This window comes from Crotalus tigris, unplaced genomic scaffold (assembly GCF_016545835.1).
Source record: "Crotalus tigris isolate CLP2741 ecotype Arizona unplaced genomic scaffold, ASM1654583v1 scf7180000024339.11422700, whole genome shotgun sequence".
Lineage (NCBI taxonomy): Eukaryota > Metazoa > Chordata > Lepidosauria > Squamata > Viperidae > Crotalus > Crotalus tigris.
In genome coordinates, this window is record NW_024100509.1 from 7893924 (window position 1) to 7920677 (window position 26754).

The 26754-nt window shown below is 38.4% G+C and overlaps 1 protein-coding gene across 1 annotated transcript in view; it reads right to left on the bottom strand.

Annotated features, from left to right (window-relative positions):
• LOC120300252 (mitotic-spindle organizing protein 2A-like) overlaps positions 1-26754 on the bottom strand; it is a 52371-nt gene continuing 25617 nt past the window's right edge. Inside the window, exons 2-4 of the mRNA XM_039326030.1 lie at positions 22487-22605; positions 3329-3517; positions 1-268 (exon numbers count right to left, since the gene is read on the bottom strand). Of these exons, the coding sequence (XP_039181964.1) occupies positions 126-268; positions 3329-3517; positions 22487-22605 (451 nt within the window). The 3' untranslated portion in view covers positions 1-125. The remainder of the gene's footprint in view (positions 269-3328; positions 3518-22486; positions 22606-26754) is intronic.

Consider the following 26754-nt stretch of genomic DNA (forward strand, 5'->3'; position numbering starts at 1 on the left):
ACAGGTTCATTATATTCTTTAATAGTTAGAACTTTACATAGCATTCTAGTCATTGGCTTTCCTGGAATGAGCAGTGTTAGACATTTTGTAACATCAGAATAACTTTTTAGCCATTTTCTAAGTATCTATGTATTTTTCACAGGACACCCAGTCTTCTGCAGCTTGCTGGCACTTGGCTGCCGTGGTACTCGTTGACCAGATCCTTCCCGGTTGCTATGATCTGACACAGGTTGGTTCCCAGCTGTTATAGAAATGGTTCTGGCTCTCCCTGGAGGAAAAGAAAGGCTAACTTTAGATATTTATTATGACCAACCTATCAATAATTAGGATTGCTGGAATATTTTAAACAATTTTGAAATGTATCTAGGGATATAAATCTAACAAGCTATAAGATCACAATATAAAAGACTAAAAATATACTAAACCAAACTCTTAACAGTAGCTAAATTATCCAAATCACTGCTTATCAGATCTGTTTTCTGAGACTCACTGCTAAAAACAAGAATTAGCTAATAACATAATCAAACTTCTTGTTCTGTACCCTCACATTAATAATCCCTGCAACTGTTGAGCAACATGAAAATGAACACAACCTTTTTCAGCCTTTTCCAAATTCTATCCTTCTCTTATAAATCTGCAGAATCACAGAATAGGAAGAGACCACAGAAATCATTACTGTAGTCCAATCACCTGCTCAGTGCAGGTTCCACTAAAGCATCACTGACAGATGATGATCCACTTTCTTTGAAGACTTCTAATGAATTTCTCCCCACTCACAAAATTTGCTTTTCATTCTTGAAATAAAAATGAATTGTGTATTTTAGCAGTGTAACATAACACGACTGATCCACAACCAAACTATTTTGCTAAGAGCAGCATGTAGTACTAGAGGTTGTTTTTTTATATAGGGAAAATTACTTTGTAAAATAATACTACTACCCAAATTCCAAAATCCTCTAGTTGATGTAAAGAAGACTCTAACTTTAATCCATTTAAATAAGTTTATAATCAGAACATCTTTAGTCAAAGACTAAAAGGTACATTTTAATTATTAATGGGTACAAATTTTGGTTCCCTTTTGATAAATGTGCCAATTTTCCCCTGTGGGTCCAACTTCAATAAATGTTTTTTCCATAAAAGTCACAAGACTAATATTTTGTTAAGCTCAATTGTTATTCTAGTAATGGTTTGGATTCTTCACAATGTTGCAATAGTTCATGGTTTAGATTCCTGATTTCTAATTTAAGAATTAACAGTAAAAGAAAAAAGATGGTGTTCTTTCTGTCAATGATGTACAAAACTGTAGGCTTTTATAATATTTATGAATCTGTACTCAAAGCACTCTAACAAAAATGATATTCTTAAATAGTATCACAGAGCTTGTTGGCATCCAAATATATTTGAATTATTCCATTAATGTTAAGCCACATTAATATTGTTCAATGCATCTTTGAAAGTATCTGTCCTTGATGTATGCCTTATGTAACTAAAATCATGTCACCACTGGCCACCATAAATGGTTACCAGCACTAACACTAGGAAATGGAAGAATGTAGCAGAAAATAGCAGAGTTTTACAAGCCAATTCTGGCTTCCGGCTTTGAAAGGAAGGATACGGACAGAAATAATACATTTTTTACACATTCTCTCTAATGGAAGTTAGAGCTTTTGGGGTCACTTCTGTCATGTATGACAGGAAAATGTTTAATTTCACCAAGAATTTTAATAATCTTGGACATGCTCTTTGAACTTTTTCGTTAATTTTTTTAAAATCCAGTCCCACAAATCTATATTTCCCAGCAACGACTGATCCTTTCCAAGCAAGAATCAACATTTTGAAGAAATGTTTCTTTTCAGACTTCTTCCAGATATCTCACACTTATTATATGATCCATTAAGTCAGAGAAATTACATTAATCATTTACTGGATCCAGGTGTCTTACCACCATTCTCCTCTGTACAGATACAAAACTGCCAGTTAGCTTACCAAAAATGAATGAAGTAAAAGCTGAAGGAAACCTTTCATTATCTTCAGATGCAAACAAAACTTTCCTCAGATACAGTGATCTTAGGACAAGTATTTAAATCAGTATTCTCCATGGAGTTTTGGAAAGGATAGTTCACACTGGTGTGATTCCTCAAAAAAACATTTTCTGTCCCAGATATTTGTCATCTGTAGAAGTTGCTGCATTGTCTTCTGCTTGCAGAAGAAACTTAGAAGCTCCAGCAATTTGCTAACTGTAGTAGTTGGTGGAACAATGACAGAATAAGATAGGGTAGAGAATGTTTCTTGGAAAAGTATAAGCTAATATTTTGGAAATAAAAAGTGAACGCCACATATTTATATTTAAAATAGGGTATTCACTAAATGTGTGTTGTAAAATGTGCCCCAATTGATTAAGAACATCCCATTCAGGTGTCACAAAGCATACAAGTCACAATTCTGAATGCCAAGGATAAACATAATATCTTAATTCAAAAATTTTTATGAAGGTTCAACATGTTGATGGAAGAAGAGACATAGAACAAATATCTCAGAAAAATAACTCTGCCACAAAAATATAATATCTTGCAACCTAATGTACTAGGTGTAATAGATTCTTCAACCAAAAGTTTAATGTAGTATGTATTTAAACATTTTCAAATGACTGGAGGGATTTACAGTGCCAGATAGATAAAAATATTCTGTACTTAACCTAAACGATGCAATAGCAACAGTGTGATTCAAATGAGCAATGCTCAATCTGCATGCCATTTCCTACTTGGTGCTACAGATATGGGTGGTTGTAAAACTCCTTTCAGAAAACACAAGGACCTTTCAGTCATAATTCACAAGGTTGCAGTGCTGCAAAGATTATATATTTGGAGGCATGTACTAGTGATGTACAAACGTTTAAAATTTAAAATGTTTTGAGCTAAAAGAACCCCATTTTGGAGCTGAAATTCTCAACACCTGTTCCCACCTTACCAAAAGCATTCCAAGGCGGTTCCAACCTTACCAGAAGTTTGGTACTATTCTAAATAATCTGCTTTAAACTCTAAAAAGTTGTTTCAAATTTGAAACAGTCTGCATATTAATAATATACTGCATACTTGATAAAAATATAATGGGTTCCCCAACCATAATAATATTGAAAAATCACTAGAATGAAATGAATATTATTTGCATAGTGTTCAGAATGTGTAACTTAAAATAATGAGTACATTTACTTGGAAGCAAATTCTGCTGAAATCAAGAGTTCTTAGTCCAAGTAAGAACTTTTCAAATCTGAAGGCAAGAGAATCACTTTCCTTTCTCAAGACTGCCCTAAAACCCAGTAGATAACAACCTGCAAAAGGAGAGAACAGGCAGCAAGAAAACTGGAAAGAGCCAGGGGGACCTTGAGAGAGAGGCGAGTAAGCTGCAGCAGGACTGTAGACCACAGCCTTAGGGACTCTTATTCGTGGAGGTCGAAGGACAGAGGAAAGTAAGAGTGGTGCAGGGATTTTACTGGCCTTGGCAGACACAATTGGGGGCTCTAATTCAAAGAGAGACACAGAAACAAATTAGAAACACCACAAAGCTACAGACATAAAAACAAACAAATGAATCTATATTTACATATTTTAAATGCTATTACACCAAGTAGTACTATTGCTTTTTGGGGTTTGTTGTTTTACATACATGCAGCTCCTAGAGTGAAAAACTGTAGATCCATATAAAATTCTAAACAACTTAAAATTGTTCTAAACAACTTGAAGTATTTAGGAGAAAATGGGAGCTAGGTGCTCTATTAGGTTTATTTGTTTCATTTTTGAAATAATTTTGGAATGCCACAAATAAAACACTGTATAATATTAATTTTTGTAAAACATCTGCAATGTATGTATTTCAAAGTCATCCTTAATTGTATATTATACAATAAGAGCATTATCAGTAAAGTTCTATTCTACAGTATATGCAATGAGGCTAGAATTTAGCCTACAGCTCAGGGAAAGGAAATGCCCTGACTCTTGCTACAATCTTAGCACAGTCAATCTATTCCAAATCTAACAGAGCCTCAGAACACTTAGTGCACATTACAAGTACACTGAACCCTAAGTAGTACAGCAGTTTAAATGTCTCTATACTTCATAAACTAATCATACTGCTTTATTTTGATTAAATGTAGTAGTGTAAAATAATATCCCCCTGCAATTTTTTTTTATAATTATAACATGAAGGTAAGGACAGCTTACTTAAAGCTCTTTCTCTTCATAGATAAACTCACAGTAAATGTTGTATAGTAAAAGAAATATAAATGAATAAATGAAATTCCAAAAAGCTTTGAAGCACATAATGCCTGAACAGAAGTGTTAGTTTTTTGTAGCAACAATAGTTGCAGCCAATTATTTTATTTTACTGGTTCTGATTAGTGGGAAAAATTCTTATACTAACTCTTGCATGCATAACTTGAAAACTGCTCTCTTATATATTTTGATATAACTAGTTGAATAAAAGAAAGCAACAGAAAGTGTCCTTGCAAATAAGTGTCTCTATGAAGAATGGCAACCTAAAATATGGAAGTATATTTCAATGTCAGAAATAATCTTACATTTGAGAATCAAGTCTGATACAGAATTTAATTCAGCTTAGAAATCATTCATAGATTACAGTTCTACATGCATATGTGAGGTTTCTCTTAGCAGGAAGCTTTACAATAATAGCATTTGTTTGATTTGTTAAATAAGGATAGAATTTAGAATACAAAGAAACATTTGTTACTTTTTTATTCTGACATGATTCATATTATACTGCCTATTGCTTTTAATTATTGAATATTTGCTTGAATTTATTTACTGTATTTCAATCCTGCCACAATCCAAAAACTCTTGGTGGTTTTTATGAAGCATTTCAATATTTTTCTGAAGTCTGCAGCACTAAATAAATGTTCTTCATTTTTTTACATTGCTTTTAATTTTTTCCTCTTATTTATCTTTTATACTTTTCTTCTTGATTCTGTTCTTCTGAAATACCTATCTACCTCTAATAAGCAAACAAACAGGTATTGCACTTGTTCAGTGTGGCCCAAGGTCACCCAGCTGGCTTTATGTCTAAGGTGGGATTAAAACTCCATGTTCCCTGGTTTACAGCCTGATGCCTGAACCATTAGACCAAACTGTGTTTAGTTGATATACTACATGATTAAAACTTCAGTTGAAGTTATAGGTGGCAGAACTAAATTTCCATCTGTAATACAATAAATTCTCTTAGAAATGTTTTATTCAAATGCAACCAGCTTAAAGTCAATGGCAGGTAACCCTAGCATGTTTAAAGATTCCTCATGGTGGTTGGTTTCTAGTGTACTTATATAGACTTTGGGTTCATGAAATATCTAATATAAAATTTTGAATGGAACACATTTGATTGTATCATAAATTATCTATGGTCAGGGATGAAGAGATGGATAAATTTTCAAATGACAATATTCTGAATGATGTGCATACACCAGAAAAGCAAGATATAAATATATCATCAATCAATATAAATATATTTAATTAATTATTATTAAATAGCAGATGAAATCCAAGGAGCATCAGAACACCTCTTTAAGCTAAATTTATGAGCAACAATAGCAATTGCAATTCAGATCTTATCAGCAAATATGGGAAATTTAAATATATTCTATTTCATTACCACAACAGTATCATAGTCATTTTGCTGGAGAAAACTTTGGATATTTGATTTTTTTCAAAATATTTTTTTGTAAAGAGAAATTTCCTGACAGTGAGATAAATCAATTAGTGAAATGGCTTGCTTCCAAAAGTTGTGGGTACTCCATCACTGGAGGTTTCAAAAGAGGTTGGACAATCATTTGTCCAGAATGGTATAAGCTCTCCTGCTCAAGGAGAGGGTTGGACTAGAAGACCTCCAAGGTCCCAGCCAACCCTGTTATACTATATTCTAACACACATAACTGATTTATGAAATTTGTTACTGTAAGATGTGACAATGTCCACTATCTTAACTATCTTTCAAGTTAAGTTAATTTCAAAAATCCATTGATTCATTAGCAGTTGTTTCCAATTTCTGATAGCATTACAGTTTTTTCATAATTTTTCAAGACTGAATGAAATCTAATACATTGCCCTCTTTGAATTACGATACCTCCAAGTAGCAATCAGCGAGTAGTCCTCAATGGAATTACACCTACATGAAGGGTATCATAAGGTTCTGTCTTAGGGCTGTACTTTTCAACAATTTCATAAATGATCGAGATAAGAAGATAGAAGGGGAACTCATCAAATTTTCAGACAACACCAAACTGGGGGGAATAACTAATATTTTAGATGATGGACTCAAGATTTAGAAGGATCTTGGCAGGATCTTGAACATTGGGCCCTATCCAACAAAATGCAATTCATTGGTGAAAAAAGTAAGGTCCTACACATAGGTAAGGAAAACCAAATGCACAGATATAGAATAGGTGGTATCTGGCTCAACAGTAGCAATTGTAAGAGAGATCTAGGTGTCCTAGTAGACCACACTGAGACAGCAGTTTGCTGCAGCTGCCAAAAAAAACTAATGCAGTCCTAGTTGCATCAACAGAGGGACAGAATTAAGATGATGTGAAGTGTAGGAATGCTTTATATTGCATTGGTGAGACCATACTTGAAATGCTACATCCACTTCTGGTCAGCACAATACAAAAAAGATGTTGAGACTCTAGAAAGAGTACAGAGAAGAGCAACAAAGATGATAAGGGGTCTGGAGGATGAATCATATAATGAATGGTTGAAATGAGGAAACTAGATATGTCTAATGAAGAGGATTAGGGATTATATGATAGCAGTCTTCCAGTACTTGAGGGGCTGCCACAGAGAAGGAGCATTGGCTTACCTGAACATCTTTTCTCAACATGATGATGAAGAATCCACCAATGGGTTATTTCAGTCCTCCTGCCCAATCAGACTAAGTTGTCAAAGTTGTCACGCCTGTCCTGGCCTGGTACCTCCCAGTTTCAATGATGGCGGAGCCAATGACGATAGTCCGAAGTGATGACTCCCAAGAGAAGGAAAAAAGGAGTAACCCCCTGACCCGGGCCTAACTGACCTCTAAAGGGATGGGCGTGGATTCTTCATCATCATGCTGAGAAGAGGTGTTCAGATAAGCCAACACTCCTTCTCCAGCATGATGGATGAAGAATCCACCAATGGGACATACCAAAGCCCCACTGTCCCTATGGGAGGGAGTCAGTTGGGACCTGTGTCCCTGGTCCTGTCACTACCTGGTCCTGTCACTACCTGTCGACCAAAGGAAGCCTCTGCAGAAGCAAACTTGTCCAGTCGGTAATGCCTAATAAAAGGGGAAGGCGAAGACCATGTCGCCGCCCTATAAATATCCTCTACAGATGCCTGTGTTGCCCACGCCGTAGGTGTGGCAGCACTGCGAGTGGAATGTGCCTTCACATGATTTGGAACTGTCAAGAAAAGTGACACATATGCCCCTGCTATGCACGCTCTGATTCACCTGCCTTTGGTAGAGGCGGATACCTTCTGCCCATGGAAGAAGGTTGAAATGAGACAAATAGGGCTTTTGATTTACGAAAGGCCATTGTGCGCTTGATGTAACAGCGCAAGGCCCTGCGTACGTCCAATGTGTGCCATTGCCGTTCTAGATCATGTGACGGACGGGGCAAAAGTTTGGGAGAATAGCCTCCTGTGTCCTATGAAACACTGTGTTTATCTTACGAATAAAGGAAGGATCCAATCTGAGAACCACCCTGTCCTCGTGAAACGTGCAGAGATCCTTCCTGACTGATAAAGCTGCCAGCTCCGAGATGCGTCTGGCGGAGGTAATGGCAATCAGGAAGGCAATCTTGAGTGACAAGGATCACAAAGAACAGGTTCTGATTGGTTCAAAGGATGACGCAGTTAGGGCCTGCAGAACACGGGTTAGCTCCCAGGAGGGATACCTGTGAACCACGGGCGGTCTGCTATTCATAACTCCTTTGAGAAAGGAACGGACCATGCGATGCTGAGACAAGGATTCTGATCTGTCCCAGGAGAGCACCATAGAGAGAGCCGCTACCTGCCTGCGAATGGTGTTGGGTGACAACCCCTTATTGATGCCCTCCAACAAGTAGTCTTTGGAATAGTCACTTCGGAGAGACTCAAGTGGTTCTTGTCACACCAGTGGCAGAAATTCCACCAAGTGTGATCGTAAATGCAGTTAGTCGCTGGTCTCCTGGCAGCCTGAATCATGTCAATCACTCCTGATGAGTATGACTCTTGAGTAAGGGTGTGGTGTTCAAGCGCCAGGCGGCCAACTGGAGCCATTGGGGGTCTGGATGTTGTAGAGCCCCTTGTGCTAAACGTATGCGACTGTCAGGAATCCGCCATGGAGAAGTTGTGGAAAAGCTCATTAGGTCTGCGAACCACTGTCATCTCGGCCAGTGAGGTGCAATGAATATTAACTCTGCCTGTTCCTCTAGGATCTTCCTGATGACTGCTGGAATCAGAAGAAGAGGAGGAAAGGTGTACAATAGACCCTCTGGCCATGGGCTCCATAGCAAGTCCGTCCCCTCCGCCCCCCGAGAGGACCTGGGAAGTTGGGTGTTCTCTGGCGAGGCAAACAGGTCTACGATCGGATGGCCAAAACTGTCTGTGATTTCTGTGAAGAGATCTGAGTGCAACCGCCACTCTGAATGGTCCACTATTGACCTGCTGAGGAAGTCCACCTGCCAGTTCGTCTCTCCCGAAATGTGCTCGGCCCCGATGGAAAGCAGGTTGGTCTCTGCCCAGGAACCCAACAACCGAGCCTCTGTCATGAGGGACCTGGAACAAGTGCCCCCTAGCCTTTGCAGCTACATTGTCCATGAGGACCAGCCCCCCAATCTCAATGTGGAAGTGGTGGAGAGCCAGATGGATCGTCCTGAGCTCTAACCATTGATGTTGTGCTTCAGGTCCAACCGCGACCATTGACCCTGAGCCATCTGAGATTGGAGGTGCGCACCCCAACCGAAGAGATCTGTGGTCAGAAGGATTCAGTGAGGCTCTTTGAAGAGAGTCCCCTTGTGCATAGCTGAGGATGTCCACCAGTCGAGGGAGTGGAGGATCTGACGGGGAACCCTTACCAGTTGGTTGAACTGGTGCGTAGTCTCTGGAACGGGAGCAGGAACCATTGGAGGGTCCGAGAGTGTAATCTGGCCCAAGGCACTATCGCTATGCAAGATATTAATTTCCCAGTAGCTGAGATCACCTTCTGTTTTTGTTTGTTCTCCACCAGGTAGAGTGTTAAAGCCTCCCCAAATAGCCGACCTCCCTTAAATGGAGCCGTGGCCACACACCATTTGTGTTTACTCTCAGCCCTCCAGTTCTTAAGCCAAAGCAGCCGCCGTGTGACGATGCTGGAGGCCATTGCTCAGGCCGAGTGCCTGGTGGCGTATAAGGACACATCTGCCATGTACTCAGAGGTCGCTACCAGTTTGGTCAGGTCTTGGTGGACTCTCACCTCTTCTAGGGGAATCCTCCCCTGAAGCTGTCTAAGCCAGATGAGGGAAATTCTAGCGAAAACGGAAGTGGAAGTTGCTGCCTTTGCTGCCCACACAGATGCTTGGTGTGCTTTGCGAAATGCTAGCTCGGATTTCTTATCCTCCGCCCTAAGGGCATCAGAGACATCTGCCAGTAACCTGGAGGCTGAGAATAGTGGGGCTAGGGATTCATCCACCTTAGGCACCTCCAACAGATCAGTTAAATTTGGGGCCATGTCTACTACTTTGTGTTCAGCTTCCCCCTGTGAAGGTTGTGCAGCCGGGGATTCCCATTGTCCCTGAATATTTTTTAAGGAATAAGGGGGGCAGGGGATTTGCTGATGCTGGACTACCAGTTCCAAGAATAGCAGGTCCGTGTCCTGGGTAGAGGATGTTTCAAGGGTGGGAATAGGGTCAGAGGTGATCTTACCTGCTGCACATGCCCTCCAGAGTAAAGATGGAAAAAGTGAAGTGTTAAAGAACTCTGCCATGGGATGAGGATCTTGCGGAGGATCCTCACAATCCGACCACTGATCTGCAGTGCAGTCATAATCAGAGGAGCTGGGAGAGTTGGATCCTGGGGAATGAGGGGGCGAGGTCGAATTTGGATGATTGAGCACTGTAGGTCGTGTTGAGACAGTTGGAACTGATGAAGATTGCAGTAGGGATGAAGATTGTTGATGTCCAGAGGAAGCCATCGCTTAAAGGACTGCCTGCGATATCATGGCCTGCAGCTGATCAGCAAATGAAGGGTCCTACGAAGGACGAAGCCCGGCTGCTGTTGGGGTAAATGTTGCTGTAGGCACTGTGGAGGGGCCCTGTGGCACAAGTTCCTCCCCAAAGAGGGGTGGGCCTTCCTGACCAAAGGTCTGTACAGAGATCTGCTCAGGCTCCAACTTTGGGGACCATGCCCGTGTTGAGGCAAGCAACTGTGAGTCAATGACGGGAGCTGTAAGTGGGGGGAGTAGTCATTTGGTCAGTTCCCCTGCTGCCAGTCATTGTGCCCGGGAGAATTGCTTCTCCAAGGCCCGATGCGAGCGACTGGCCTGCTTGTCAGCTGACTTACTTGGCCGTTTACCAGATTTAGACCTGGATTTGGCCTTTACCTTAGCCGCAGCTTCCTGACAAGGGGATTTGGCTTGCCTGATTGAAACAGAAGTCTGTGGCTCAGTGTTTTCTGCCATGATGAAATGAGGAAGTTCCAGTTGACTACTGAAAACAGTCTCGGTCTGCAAGAGACTGTCAGTTGCCCACTGCGATGGGACTGATGTGCACATGGATTAGTGTGGTCCGGCCCACTAACAAAACTGGATTCACGGTAAGCGCATAGGGCACGCGCCACTGGCTAAAGAGACAAAGTTAGTATTGTCCATAAGGCACAGAGCTATGTGTTGTCTAAATTAAGGCGCAGTGACGAAATTTCATGTGCCTCACATAGTGGTAATGGTCAGGGCCTAATGAGCAACCACTAGATGCAGACAGGCAGATCAGCTAAGGTGAAGGAGTTGAAAATGGCAAAAAACAACTATCAAGAATTTTATGAGAGATAGTCCTATATCTATGGACACCAAAGATATAACCCCTCTAAAATTTGGGTGCCTGCTAGGGCAAACTTGGATGCCTGGTTGGTCAATGGGGCCTTTTAGATATTGTGGGGTAGACAAAATGGCACCCACGAAGCGGGAAAAATTTGAGCTGTCTGTGAGACGATCCAAAATGGCGCCCGTGACTGATAAGGTGAGGAGGCTAGGAGCATTGGGCAACTGATATTGTCAAATGGCCGTTCTAACCGGCACTAGTTCTCCCTGCCTCAGTCCCTGTCAATCTGATAAAGATTCAAAGGAGTAGAGCCCTTCCTGCCCTACGAGTGACGGCCGTGTAACGGCGGTCCAAAATGGCAGCCGCGCGGCCTAAACAAGCAATAATCAGAAAGCAGGCTGTAGCTATCACGAAGCTGAATGATGAAATCATCAGCCCTAAAATGCAGAGAGATGCGCCCAGAGCAGTCTCTCTTTCGCTCTCTCTCTCTGTTCCTGTTACTAACGGCTGTGTCACAGTGGTCCAAAATGACGGCTGTGCAGCTGAAACGAGAAAGAAGCCAAATACTGGTTGTAGCTATTACGAGGCTGAGCGATCAAATCGCCAGCCCTAAAGCACAGAGAGACGCGCCAGGGGCAATCTCTCTCTAGTCCCCTCTCTCTGCCTCTCACTAACAGGGAAATGCAAGCCTCAGAAGGATCTTCATTCTCCGCACCAAACAGCTGAGAGGCGTGATAGACGCGGCACCTCCTGACAATAGCGGGGATTCAGAAGCCAAAAGGCAGCCAAGGAAAGAAAGGATCTTTCTGGTGAGTATGGCTTAGGCGCAGAGAAGGTAGCAGCGAGAGCGAAAAATTCTCATTGATTCTAATCCTCCCAACTATAGCTGGGTTCCAGTGAGGAAGGACCTTCTGATAAGCTTGAAAGGTAGGCGGCCCCAATAGCGGCCGCAATTCAAACTAAAGGGGCTGATAATGGTGGAGAAAGAGAGAGAGAGAGGCTCCAGATGACAGAAACTTGAAGCCTCTAATCAGCAGAAATGAAACAGCGGCTGTGTAGCCTCTGATATCCCTACTGAGGAGAATCCACTAATGGGCTAAGAAATAAAAATTTTCATTTAAGTCAAACCTGCCTGAGGGAAGAATTTGGGAGTCAAAATTGTCACGTCCTTCTGGGCGTACAGACTAAGTTGAAACTGGGAGGTACCAGGCCAGGACGGGCATGACAACTTTGACAACTTAGTCTGATTGGGCAGGAGGACTGAAATAACCCATTGGTGGATTCTTCATCCATCATGCTGGAGAAGGAGAAGCTCAACCTATTCTCCAAAGAACCTAAGGGCAGGACAAGAAATAATGGGTGGAAGATCACTAAAGTGAGATCCAATTCAGACCTAAACAGAAATTTCCCAACAGAGTAGAGCAGCCTATGTAGGTAGTGAATTGCAAAGAATGATTTACAAGAATGTAACTGAATACTGACTTCCGGTTTTGATTTCGCGGCAATGCAGACACAGAAGATAGGGCTCCATCTTTCGCGTTTGGTTTTGCCCTACTGGGGGATTCTGGAAAGGGCTGAAAGTCATCCCATAGAGGTGGCAAGCAAGGAGGGGACTCTCGTTGATCATGGGGGGGGGGCACGGCAGCCCTCTTGTTTGATCCAAGGAAGCCCTCCAAACTGGCGAGGGAAAGACTGGCTGCATTCATGTAGCCAGTCCGAAGTTGCTGACAACGGAAGTCAACAAGCACTACCAAGCAACTTTACAGCAACGTAGATGAAACTGAGTGAGACCTGATCCTTTCTTTATGATTTTAAGACCTCTTCCTGAAAATCTGCCCAAAGCATTCCCCCCGATGAAAGAGGGAAAGGGAATTTCTGCCCCATTCCCTCAGAAAAGAAAAGTGGCGAATTAATTAATTGCAGAAAATGGCAAAACCTATAAGACTTATTTGGAATTAATATATACATACAACTTGAAAATTTGGGGACTAAAAGTGTTTTTAAGACCTTTTTTAAAAAAAAATGACTTGAAAAGTTTACAATGTAAGTTTTGGATCTAAAAACTGTAAAGCAGCATTGATGACATCTAGTGGTGAATTACGGCACTACAACTTATTTATGCCTACAAGAAACCTGGCTCGAAGCCCAGAACTAGAAAGTAAAAGCCTTGGGAAGCTTTTACTATTGAGAAATGCAGCTGAGAAAAAAGGAACAGGCTTGGGGGCTGCTTAATTTGGCCTGTCTGAATTTTGAACATAAATACTGACTTTCAGAACTGTATTGTGGATTTATTTTCTTGTAGAAGAAACATATAGAACACTTTGGATGATAAATCTTGATTGTTAAACAACCTTCAATAGTTCTTTTTTTCTCCCTAGACAGAAAGAATATAATTCTGGACTTCCACTTTTGGGTTGCAGTGGGTGCAGATACACGAAGACACTTCTTTCTTCGTTATCTGCTTTTCCTCTGCTGGTAGACCCTTAATCAGGTTGAAAAGTCATCCTCGAGGGTGACTACCGATGAGGAGGACTCTCGTCAATCGTGGGGGGAAGAGGCAGCTCCTTCCGCAGTCCAAGGCAGCTCCTCAGGGCCAACGGAGAAAAGATTGGCCAGTAACATGGCCAGTCATTTAGCTGCTCCAGCCGAAAGTCAAAAGAATATCTAAGCATTAAGAAACCATCGTGGATGATCGCGGTGAGACTTTTCCCTCTCTTTGCCTAACTACTCTCCTGTTAAAAGCCTTTTGGAATTACTTCCCTGCTTTGAAAGAGCTGCCTCTGTTTATTTGGGGAAAAGAGCTTTCCATAACAAAGGAAAAAAACTTCTTATTGACTATTTTTATTTTTGGTTACTTGGGGGCCCTGGAAAAATCCTTATTATAAAACTTTATTATTATATCTTCTAAGCTGGAGAATATTGTTTTTCTATGTCCTGAACTTATTTTTTTAAAGGGATAAATCTTTATTGTTTGGGGGGGGGGAAAACTTTATGAGAAGCCGGAAAAGAGAGTTCACAGCTCATTGACTTTGCTAGCATCATTTTTGGTGTCTGGAAGAGATTTTCATAGTTCACTGAGGACACTTTGTGGAGAAATTTAAAACTGCAATTGTCTCTTCTTCTTCCCTTGCTCCAACAGCTGTTATTGGTGGGGGTGGATACTGACTAAATGTTTTGGAATACAGCCCCCACTAAAAGATAACAGGATTGGATTTAGTTACTACTGAAATGGAGAACTCTTATTTACAACTCAATTGTAAACTCATACTGGATAAAATTTATGAAGCTACTGAGGAAATATGTTCCCAAATAAGAAAGAGTACTACAGAAATAATAAACAGAGATTCTACTGTGAACTTACAAACTGATCTTCAGACTCTATTTGATCATTCTTCAGATCAAAAAACAATAGAAGAGGAATTAATTTACATACAACCTATGGAGACTTTGGATGACCAAAAAATGATTGTAACTAAACTATCTACAATTGCAAAATTAACAGAAATGGACTTGAAATTACAACCGTTGGAGAATTATGACAACTTTGATAATCAACTACTAATTATAAAATTGGACATGATTGTTTTATGCAGCAGACAGGAGCCAGGCATCAAAAACAGAGGATGGGAGGTCTATTACTGACCCAAATGATATTACAAGCAATAATGGGAGATCTATTTGCTGAAACAGAGGCCTTGTTATGAAAACCTGCTTGGCATAAAAAGAAAGCCAGAATAAGACTAAAAAGAGAAATTTAAAATTATATGTAATGGTTTAAAAAAGTTTTGAGAAATATGGATTGATTTAAGGACTAAGATTTAGAGTTGAAAATTTTTGTTTATTAGAATATATATATGTTAAACAGAGTAAGAATGTATTTTTTTGAATAATATGTTTATTTGGATGAATTTTTTTTGTAATGGAATGAGAATAAGAATATGAAAGAGGTTTTTAGAGATTCAGACTGATTTAACAACTAATTGAGTGTGTTAAGCTAATAAGACAATGCTTTGTGTAATAATAGGTGTGTTCTTTTTTTGACATGATGACTATTTGAATGAGATTTAAATGTTATCTGAAGAAATAAGAGAGATTTCTGATAAAATTAATGATTTATGAGATTAAGAATTAGAATATATCTGGATTAGTATTTTAGAAGGGACACCCAAAGTGATAATACGCTTATCTAAGATCAAATTGGACTATGGTAACTGTAAATTAATAAAGTTCAAAAACAGGATTAGGATTTATAGATATGTAATGTAGAAATGGATTATGTTAAATAAGTTATATTATTTGAGGGAAATAGAGAGGGAACATTTAATCTATTTGCTCGAGGTATTATATGATTTTGTTTCTGGATGATTGATTACCTAACCACCACGGTGTGTCTTGAGAATTCTGTTGTAAAAGTTAAAAAAAACAATAAATTTGTTATAAAAAAGAAAGAAAGGATATATTTCTTACGGGACAGAAAAATTGAATTTTACTTATATCTGCTTAAGGGAGATTCAGGAACGGACAGTTGGTTGGATAAATTTATAAAGGCTACTTACAAAAAAAAAATAAAATGGATGTTTCATACTCAGCTTTAAATAGTAAAACACCATCTTTAACATCTGTTCCCAGTAGCCTTAACTTGCCATATCACCAAGAAAATACTGATGAAACACAGAAAGAAATTATCTCCATGTTGAAATTAATACAAAAAACAATTACTTTAGCTTGTGAGCAGGTTAAAAATAACACAAAGGAGATAAAAGAACAATTTTCTAATTTAAATCTACAAACTTAGAAAACAAATACAGAGAGACTTCCGGTTTGCCATCGTGGCCACCGCGGATGCTGGAAGACTAGCTCTGTCTTCCGCGTTTGGTTTTGCACTGACCCTGGAAAGGGTTGAATGTCACTCTGTAGGGGCGACCAGCAAGGAGGGGATCATGGGAGGGTGGTAGCCCTTCTGCTCGATCCAGGGCAGCCCTCCAAACTGGCAGATGAAAGACCGGCCATAGAAATATGGTTTATCACTAGGCTGCAGACAGCCAAAGTCAAACTTATCACCAGGCACTCCAAAGCAGCGCGGATGAGACTGGGTGAGATCTGAACCTCTCTTTAATCCCAAGTATTTTTTTTCTCCTGCAAAAGCTGCCCAAAATATTTTTCCCCTGTGAGGAGAGAGGGAAGGGAACTTCTATCCCACCCTCTAAGAACAACGGCCACTAACTATCCAGGAGAGTTAAAACACTGAAAGAATAACCTTAATCTAACTGGATTTATATGCTTCTAAAATTTGGGGACCAAAAGATTCCTTAGCTTTACTGAAGACCTTGGTTTTTATTTACAAAAAAGAAATAAAATTGGAAAAAGCATTATAAAAATTTTGGACTTAAAAAACCTTAAATGGCATCAGTGACATTTTGTGGCCACATTTGATATTACAACTTGTTATTGCCTAAAGGACACTTGGCTGGAAGCCCAGACTACAGATAAGACTTTTTCAACCTTGACAATTATCAGCTGTGAGAAGCTCAGCTGTGTACTATACCCAGCTATAAAATTATTTCCATTCTCTGACTTTAAAGCTCTTAATTTTACACACCACTAAGAGAATATGGATGAAGACCAGGAACAGATTCTTCTTATGTTAAAAGCAATACATGAAACTATTCTTTCAGCTTGTGATGAAATAAGATGCTATAGAAAAGAACAAGATGTCAGTCTAGATATACGAACTGAAATTTTGACTACAACTAAAGAATCAACTACACAGAACATAACAGAAGAAGTGGAACAATTAGATACTATGACAGAGGATTTAACTGACCAACAAATACAGTTAATGAAAAATCCAGAAAAGGGATTGACAACACTGAAAATGAAATATGAACCAGAAGCAACTTGAGGAGCAAGAAGAAGAACAGACCAAAGGGAAGACAAACTTATCAGGACAACTATGGGGATTTGGAATAATAGAGAGACGATTTGCTAGCCATTCCAAAAAAATGGTGACTGGATGGTCTCTTTTATTTCAAATGATATATATAATAACAAAGGGAGATCTATTTGATGACTTAAAAGCACTGACATGGAGGGTGAGCTGGCAAAGGAAGAAAACTAGAATAAGGCTGAAGAAAATTGGTGTTTTGGTTTATTAGCGAGGATTTTATATTACCAATTAAAATAGAATATACTTAAATAGATGAGATGCGTACTTTAAATACCAGATTTTGTTATGAACTGAGATAAAGAAAACTTTGGTCATTTAAAACTTGGAAGTATAAATACTAAAAGTTAAATTTGAATATTGATAGGAAATTAAACATTGGGAAAAACAAATAAATAGGATATTGATTGTTTATAAAGATTGAACATAAAAGTAATTAAGATATATAATAAGCTAAAAATTATTGATAAATGTAATTAATATGTATTTATTTGAGATAATAAGAACTGTATTAGCTTAAATATGAGATAGTAGATACCAAGAGAAAAAAAAGAGAAAATATTTGATGTTGAAATAGGGGAAAGTTTGATCATTAAATTTAAGACATTTGGAAACTAATTGAAAATAAGAAATGTTATACTGTATTATTAATTAGATGATGTAAGATGGTGGGAAATAGAATATACTTAAATAGATAAGATGTGCATCTTAAATATTAGACTTTGTTATGAACTGTGACAAAGGAAACTTTGGTTACCCAAAATTTGGAAATTATAAATATCAAATGTTAAATTTAAATATTGATGGGAAACTAAAAATTGGGAAAAAACTAACTAGAGGACATTGATTGTTTATAAAGATTGAATGTTAACATAACTAGGATATGTATAAGCTAAAAATGTATTGATAAATGTAACAATGCTATCTTTACTTAATTGATATAATAAGAATTGTATTAGTTTAAATATGAGACAGCAGATATTAAGGGAAAATGAGAGGAAATATTTGATGTGGTAGTTTGAGATTTGTACTAAAGATTTTTATATGTTATTGAATTATTGATTAACCCAGCCGCCATGTTGCTTTTTAAATACTTAAATGTAAAATTAGAAAATCAATAAAATATTACAAAAAAAAAGAAAACAACTACAGAGAAGGAACCAGCAACCCAGAAAATAGAAGGAAAACCAGAGAATGCTGACACAAACATTGACGATCTAAAGGAAGAAACTAATGACCAGACTCAGATAAATGAAAGAAGACACAATGATGATATTGGAAATGGAAAAGACATTTTATAAACCAAGGTTTCAGAACATACTGGATGAAAAGGAAGGAAAGCTGATAGAATGGAAGGTAAAGTTGTTAACAAAACTGTGGGGAACGGGAGAAGGAGGGAGGCGGTTTAATGAATATCAACAGGCCAGCTCTTCCAAAAACACTTTAACCAAATTGTTTCAAATAATATATACAAAAATAGAGGAAGAATTATTTGATGATCCAAATGCACTGACTTGGAAAGTTAGTTGGCAAAGAAAGAAAGCTAGAGCAAGATTGAAGGAAACAGAAGCTTTGACCTATTAGAGGGAATGCTATATTATTAATTAGAGGTTTGAATATGGTTAAGAATAGATTGTTAGAAATAGAAGTATTATTATAACTAGATAGTTAGGATTTGTAATCAGAATATTATATCTTGGTATGAAAGAGAAATAAGAATATGTTAAGAACTTTGAATAAGGGATGCTTTTGGTTGCCCAAATATAATTTGTTTTGAAATTATAAATGATTGGAATATTTTGAACATGGATGGGAAATTAAAATTAAAAAAAGCGAAAATAGGATATGGATTAAATAAGTGGAAATTGAGTGCAAATGCAATTAAGATATGCTTTGGTTAGTAAAGATATTCTAAACTGATATTATTAACACTATTAGAACAATGTATCAAATGTTGATATGCAATTGTATGTTTACTAACAATAATAAGAATTGTATTTGCTTAGTGCGGAAAAATCGTTATTACCAGAAGAAGAGGATATACAGGCGGGTGTAATATTGGACTTAGTTGGAAGAAACTTATATGTACCACATAATCACTAATGGACTCAGTCATCACGTTGTCTATTGAGCACTTGTTTGTGAAAATAGAAAATTAATAAAACATTTATTTTAAAAAAGAATGTAACTGAATACTAAATATTACTGTAAGTATGGGGCCACAGTTTAGAGTGGATAATCAGTTAAGGAGGTAGAAGAATGAGTTAAGGATAAGAAGGAAAATCCAGTTGCCTCTTGAAAAAAGCACTTTTGGGACAGTTAAGGAGACACTTAACTATTTTCAACTCAACTCTCCAGGCACACTTTTGAAGTATCTTGACTGGGATTTTTTTAAAAATGTAGTGCCAAGTCTCTTTCTATCATACCTAGAAAACTGAATGTGCGTATTTCTGCAAGTCACCAATAAAAACTAAATTGGAAGGTGATTTTCTTTTTATCTTATGTGATAGGGTGGTCCGGGGTGAGTGGTAGAATGGAGAAATAGCAAGAAAAGGGTTAAGACTTCTCTTACACTTGTTTTTCAAACTCTTCCCTCCCTCAAAAGATTTTTCATGAATAAAAATGTTTGCGTTCTTAGATGGACTGATGTGCCTTTAATTTAATTCAGAGGTTTCTTATACCAAGGAACAACCTAGTAAGAGCAGCAGCAGTATACTCCATTATCAGAAAGGATACTGATTTTGTATATTATCCTAAGCCAGTTTGCTTAACCAAGGTTTTTTGAAAGACAGTCATTTTTGATGTATGAATTCAACATGAGGTTTTATTACAACTCAGTCCATCTTTTTAGCCCTATTGTGCTTTTACAACTTGGAAAAAAATAGGACTGGAGTGGGGAGTGAGGAGGGTTATATAGGAATGGGGAGTAGATGAATAGTAGAAGATTATTAGGGGACTGGAGGCTAAAGCATATAAGGAAAGGCTGCTGGAATTGTGTATGTCTAGTTTAATGAAGAGAAGGACGAGGGGGGACATGATAGCAGTGTTCCAATATCTCAGGGGCTGCCACAAAGAAGAGGGAGTCAAGCTATTTTCCAAGGTGCCTGAAGGCAGGACAAGAAGCAACGGATGGAAACTAATTAAGGAGAGAAGCAACCTAGAACTAAGGAGAAACTTCCTGACAGTTAGAACAATTAACCAGTGGAACAACCTGCCTTCAGAAGTGGTGAATGCTCCAACACTGGAAGTTTTTAAGAAGAGACTGGACAGCCATTTGTCTGAAATGGTATAGGGTTTCCTGCCTGAGCAGTGGGTTAGACTAGATGACCTCCAAGGTCCTTTCCTCCTCCTCCTCCTCCTTCTTCTTCTTATTATTATTATATGGTCAAAATTCAATTTTAATATTATATAGTTAATCTTGTAGATATGACATCAGAGATTTCACAGTATTAGGGGAAAAATCCTCTCAGAATAAATTCAACAGTGTTATGTAAGATCTTACTAGGAATGATGACATTCAGGGAGATAATCTCATGTTGCAGTTTATAGCAATAAATGCCAGAAAAATCAAGACACAAAGAGTAATAGAAGAGAATATCAGGGATGAACTGTGGAATTCTCAGTGCTCTCTGAGTTTGGTTGTTTGCTTGCAAACATTTCATTACTCAACTAGTGCTTGTACTGATAAGTTGGATAATGCAACAATTGCAAGCAAACAACCAAGCTCCTAGAGTACCGAGAATTCTACACAAGGGCTAACACAAATGCTCATAATGTAACTGAGAAGAGCCATGAAAGAGAACACAACACACAGTATAGCCTGTTTTTTCATCAACTTCCATTCTTGCAAGCTAATTCCCCGTTGATAAATTGGTTTTCTACTGTTCTTCATACTTTCTCCTGTTTAGTTTTAAAGCTTGAAAAATTCACCCTAGAACCGTACACTTTCTACCATTGTTAGGTTTTTGCTGTTTAAAACCTCACATCAACACCCTACTTTCATTTGATCAAGTTGCCTTGCTGCTCTTCTAGTGATTGACACTAAGCTAGAAACTATAGAAGTATTGGATGATATATACAGTGCCAAGGACAATTATTGTTACAAATGCTCTGAAGAAGCTTAGGTTAACAACCAAGGTAACCTTGATATTAATTAACTATTCAAATGTTTTCTACTAACATACATGATAGTTAGCAGCTACCATTCTAAAATGAAACAGGCAATATTTTTCATTGCTAAACAGAACAAAGAGTGAACTGCAGAGAAAGAGTAGCAAGATTATGTTGTCCTAAGTCATACTCACAAAGAACCATCTATAATGCAATAGAAGTCTATGGCTGCATATTAATGAAATAGCTATTATTTAAATTAGAAAAGCTTATTCCAGAAAGCCTGATCAATTTTTAGAGTGAAAGCAACATAAACTATAACATTGCAATATTTCTGTTGTTATATTTAATTGAAAACATGCCAGGTCAATATATACAAAATATAGTAATATATACTTTGTACATACTGTAGAAGGAACAACCCCAGATTTGGCTCAGAAAATATTAGGTCTAAACTCTGGCACAGTTGAAGCAATCACAAAGATAATACTTAGATGGATAGTTCAATGATCTGATACAACATATGGCTGTGCTATATGCTTCTAATGATAAATTACTTGGAAAAATAACACTATGTGGAGCTTATAAATCAGTGGTTCTCAACCTGTGGGTCGGGACCCCATTTGGGGTCGAACGACCATTTCACGGGGGTCGCCAAACAATGCAGTCCGCCATTTTTTCCCCTTTTCCTTAGCTGTGCTACTCCCTTTTATTCTATTGGCTTTTGAAAGCCAATAGAATAGACTCTCTTGAATAGAGTCTAATTCTATTGGCTTTCAAAAGCCAATAGGAATTGTCCAGGCTGTCTCTGCCCTGCTGAGCCCGCCAAAAGTCCCATTCTGCAAACGGTGCTGCACCAGTTGAGTAGTCCTCGACTTACGACCGGTTGAGTAGTCCTCGACTTACGACCGGTTGGAGTCGCAGCATTAAAAGGTTGAAAACCACTGTTATAAATGCAGTAAACTGAGACTGGCATTTAACTTTTTTAAAAAAGCATAAATTTTGATGCATTATTTTTCAAGAAATGAATGCAACTTATATTGTTGGTAGATACCAGAAGAGACTGAAGAATCAAATAAAACAAAAGCAACAACAATATTTTGTAAATTTTAATTCCAAACATACAAAGTGAACTGTTCGAAAAATACAGACATTAAAAGCCCAACACTTAGTAATGTTAGAATATTGTCTCAGATCAAGAATATCAGGACATTTAAAAAATTAGCATAACTCTATTGTGTCTGCAGAATGTTTGTCAAATAGAAAATTATCAAACTATTATATAGGTAATCTTCCAAAGATCCAAGTAATCATGTCACTGCTGCTCGTTTCCTGCCTTAGACCAAACCATGACTCTGAAGTATCCTAATACATGCTTCTCAACAAACAGGAGCACCACTGACCTCGTATTGTATCAGGAGGAGCCTCAGTACTAACTAATCTCTGCCCAGCACACATTGAACGCAACATCTGGAAGACAGCCAAAGGTGCCACATTCATGCGTAGAAGATCCAGCAGAATCCTAAGGAGAGAAAATAAATGCTAAGAATGTAATATTTTCATTTATTATTTGCAAACAGGATTTCTTGATTACATTACCTGAAATCCATTGTTTCTGGGTTGTTAAATAAAATTAACAAGTGTTTAAAAGAACTGATGGACTACAGTACTCCATGACTCAAATACATACATGTTTCGGAACTCCACCCCAAAAATATAGAAACAAGAGAATCCTTTCCAGTTCAAGTTTTATTTCATGCAATAATGTATTTGAGGATTTTTAGAGGTAACCAACCTTTCTACTACCAATCTTTCTGAATCTAGTTTAAACTATATCTGAGATTGACTTATGCTGTTTTGATTATTTCCATCCTGCTGCTACATCAGAATACTATAAGTTTATAGTCTTGGATTCTTGTTCTTCCAAAGGAACATTGATTATGCAGCAATTACTCTTTCTAGACCACGGGTCGGCAACCCGTGGCTCCAGAGCTGCATGTGGCTCTTTGAGCCTTCTCCTGCGGCTCCCAGCCTTCTCCGCCATTTTCAGAGAGAGAGAAACAGAGAGAGGCACTTGTGCTTCCCTTCTCCCTCTCTCTGTCTCTCTCTCTCTCTGTCTCTTTCTGTCTGTCTATCTCTCTGTCTGTCTGTCTCTCTCTCTCTCTCTCTCTCTCTCACACACACACACACACACACACACACACACAACAAAGAGTGGGGGAAAGGACTGACAGACCAAGGGCAGGAGAGAGCCAGCCCAATAAGAATGTGTGTCAGCTTGTCGTGAAGCCAGCTTGCCAGGTGAGCAGAAGATCGGAGAGGGAGAGGGGGGGGGAGAGAGGGAAGGAGACAGAGAGAGAGAGAACTCATGCACAGCAGCCTCTATTTCTTTTTAATTAAACTCTTTAATCAAGCTCCCCCCACTCGTGCACGTGCACACAAGTTTTGCGGCTCCCAGTGTTTTCTTTTCTCTGAGAAATGGGTCCAAGTGGCTCTTTGAGTGTTTAAGGTTGCCGACCCCTGTTCTAGACTGACTGTGTTTGCTTGCCAGGAACTGAAGGCTTTGTCCTCTACTCAGGGCTGCTGAACACACATGCTTTAACCCCTTTTCACAAAAATAGAAGAGAACAAGCTTCCACCACTCCCATTTTATTTATTTGACATATACTGTACCCTGCAGAAATCAAATAGCTCAATGGTTTCTATGTTCAACATAGTAGCAAATCTCCATTACCTTTCATATGTAATACATGTGTGCTGACAAGTATAAAATTTGGGTTCCTTTATGTAATTTATGATTAAAATTATCTCCAATGAAAGCATAAGCTATTCGTTCAATCACAATGTCCTTGTGAAATATCATTCACTCCTTTAAAATAGCTTTTCTTTATCTTTGATATAACATCATGAAGTAGGGATATGTATATTGAATTCTTTCACAGCTATAAACCCATGATTACAATATAAAATCAATGGGAGCTCATTTTGCCCCCCACTGGGACTATAGATCTTGATTTTTAAAATTATTTGAAAACATGTGTTGCATTTACAAGTTTGTGATGAAAAGTAAAAGACAGATCTATGATTTCACATTTTTAATAAAAATCCAACTGAAATTACCATTAAATCACACTCCTCTGCACAGAATGAGCTATAACAATCACAAATTGAGAAAACATTGGTGCTGTTTATCAACTCTACAACGAACCTGGCTGAAGCCATCTTGCTCGTTTTTGGTTGCCACAGGAATGAGGGGAGGAAAAGGGAGTTTTATGCTAGTCTAAACATTTCTCTATCCCGTGGGAACCAAGGTCATTTCTGTTGCTTGGACTGGGGATTGAGCCTAATGTTAGAAAGCCCGCCAAACCATTCTATTGAGAAACATAGTTGATTGCATAGTTTCTGTGGTGGGAAGTTTAACTTTGTAATACTGTAATATTTTGGAGAGAACTTTTAGTCTTGGTTTCACTTTTGACCGTGCCGATGCTTTGTAAGCAATAAACATGCTCTTAGAGGAAAACTCAACCTTCGAGTTCAGCTTTAATTGGTCTCATCTATTGGAACCATGACACTGTTATGGTGCAAAAATGGAACTGAGACAAAGATCTTCAAAATCATTTCAATGTTTAGAGGTGACTTATCTGAAACACTATAAAACCACACCTTTTATCTGATTGGAATGAGCCATGACAAACAAATCTGATTATTCCTGTTGGTTCTATGGCTTAAAAATGTAGACTTAGGCATACCTGAGTTCATTCTGAAACAGTTTTTAAAACATAAATCATATCTGCCCTGACAAAACCTAACAACCACAAAACTGATTATTTTTGCTACTGTTGTAACACTTGCTCAATAGTATTTGCCAAGGAACAGATGGAGAGAATATGAAGGTTTGGATCTCTTAGATCAGTGGCCCCCAACCTTTTGGGCACCAGGGACAGGTTCCATGAGGAGACATTTTTCTGTAAGCTGGGGGGGGGCATGGCTTTGCATGCTACCTGCCTTAGACCCCATCCACACAGCTTCCTTAACCCCACTAACCATTTTCAGAGTATATGTCATCTTGCCAGTATTTGTTATATGTTATCCAAATATGGTTTTAGATGCTTTTTTTCAGAAGTGGAACTCTCTAGAACTTCCCTGCAGACATAACACATGGAGGAGGAAGCTTGAAGTGATAGGATCAGGAGTTGAGATATGTTGCAGGTGTCAAGCTCGGAAAACTTCATGCTGTTTCGTATTTTTTTTCCCCTTGGTTTGTCTACACAATGATGGGGGGAACAGTGGGGAGAATGGAATGTGTGTTGCAGCTGTGGAATGGCAAGACCACCTACAAGTTTGTTTTGGAAACTGAAAATTCTTTCTCATAATAATTATCTGGACCTTAATTGGGAAGTGTGACCTGCATTGTCAAGGAGGAATGGGAGTTGCTATACTTTTTTTTTAATACACATTTTATTGTTTTTTTTTTAATTTTAACATCAAAGTGCTCAGGAAAACACCGTGGTGAAAGGGTAATCAATCATAGCAAAACAAGTCATATATATATATTAAACTAAAATTAATACCTTAAAAATTCCCCTCTCTATTTCCTCACATGATATAACAAATTTAGTTTAATCTATTTCTTCTTAAAATTCAATCAATCCACAGAATCATCCCTACTATTACATCCACATAAATCACTCCAGCTTTTAAGCTCCACTAATTTCAATTAAAATATTCCGCTTCTGGATCACGGCAGGCTCAGCCATACGAAGAGCTGTCGCTCTTTGTTGGCTGTTTTCTCTCTACCGGTAGACCCTTATGCGGGACTTAAATCGCCCTGGAGGGGCAACCACCATCGAGGAGGCTTTTGCTCGGCTGCGTTGGAGCGGCGGCTCCCCCTACAGTCCGAGATAACTCCGTAGGGCCGATGGAGAAGATTGGTCAGTAAAATGGCCGATCACTTCGCTGTGCCAGCTGAAGTCAGAAAATCATCTAAGCATAAAGAACCACCATGGTGAATCCGGATGAGATCTTTCCTCCCTCTCTCCGTCCTGACTATTTCCTTGAACTATTTTTCCTGCAAAGAGCATACTTTTTGGATGACTTCCCTGTTCTAAGAAAGCGGCGTCTGTCTGTTTGGGGAAAAAATATTTTAAACAAAACTACAGAATAGCACTTATTATATTTTGAACTTTTTGGATATTGGGCATCCCTGGAAAGATTTGTAATTTAGAGCATTGTTTTACTTACTATACTGAAGATATTTGCTTTTTTTCTGTCTCTTTGTCATTCTTAACGAGATAAAGGCTTTTAACGTGCAAAGAAAAAACTTTCTATAGCTTACTGAGGACATCTTGTGACGAAAATATTTACTGCAATTCTAATGTCTTTACTTTGGTGTTTGCAGATGTTTTTGACCTTCAGGAATTAACAAGAGGAAAAGATAAAGGCTTGGAAACAGCTGTGGCTTGTGTTTGTGATTTAAAAATTGTGGAGGCGGAAGTATATTGACTCATAATAAATATAATTTCCACAAAAAGATTAAAAGACTATTTTACTATGGAAATAGAAGACTTACCCACAGCTTGACTATGAGTTGATACTGGAAAAAATATTGGAAATGACAGAGGAGATAAAGTTATAGAGAAAAACTAAAGATTATTTTGCAGAACCACAAGCT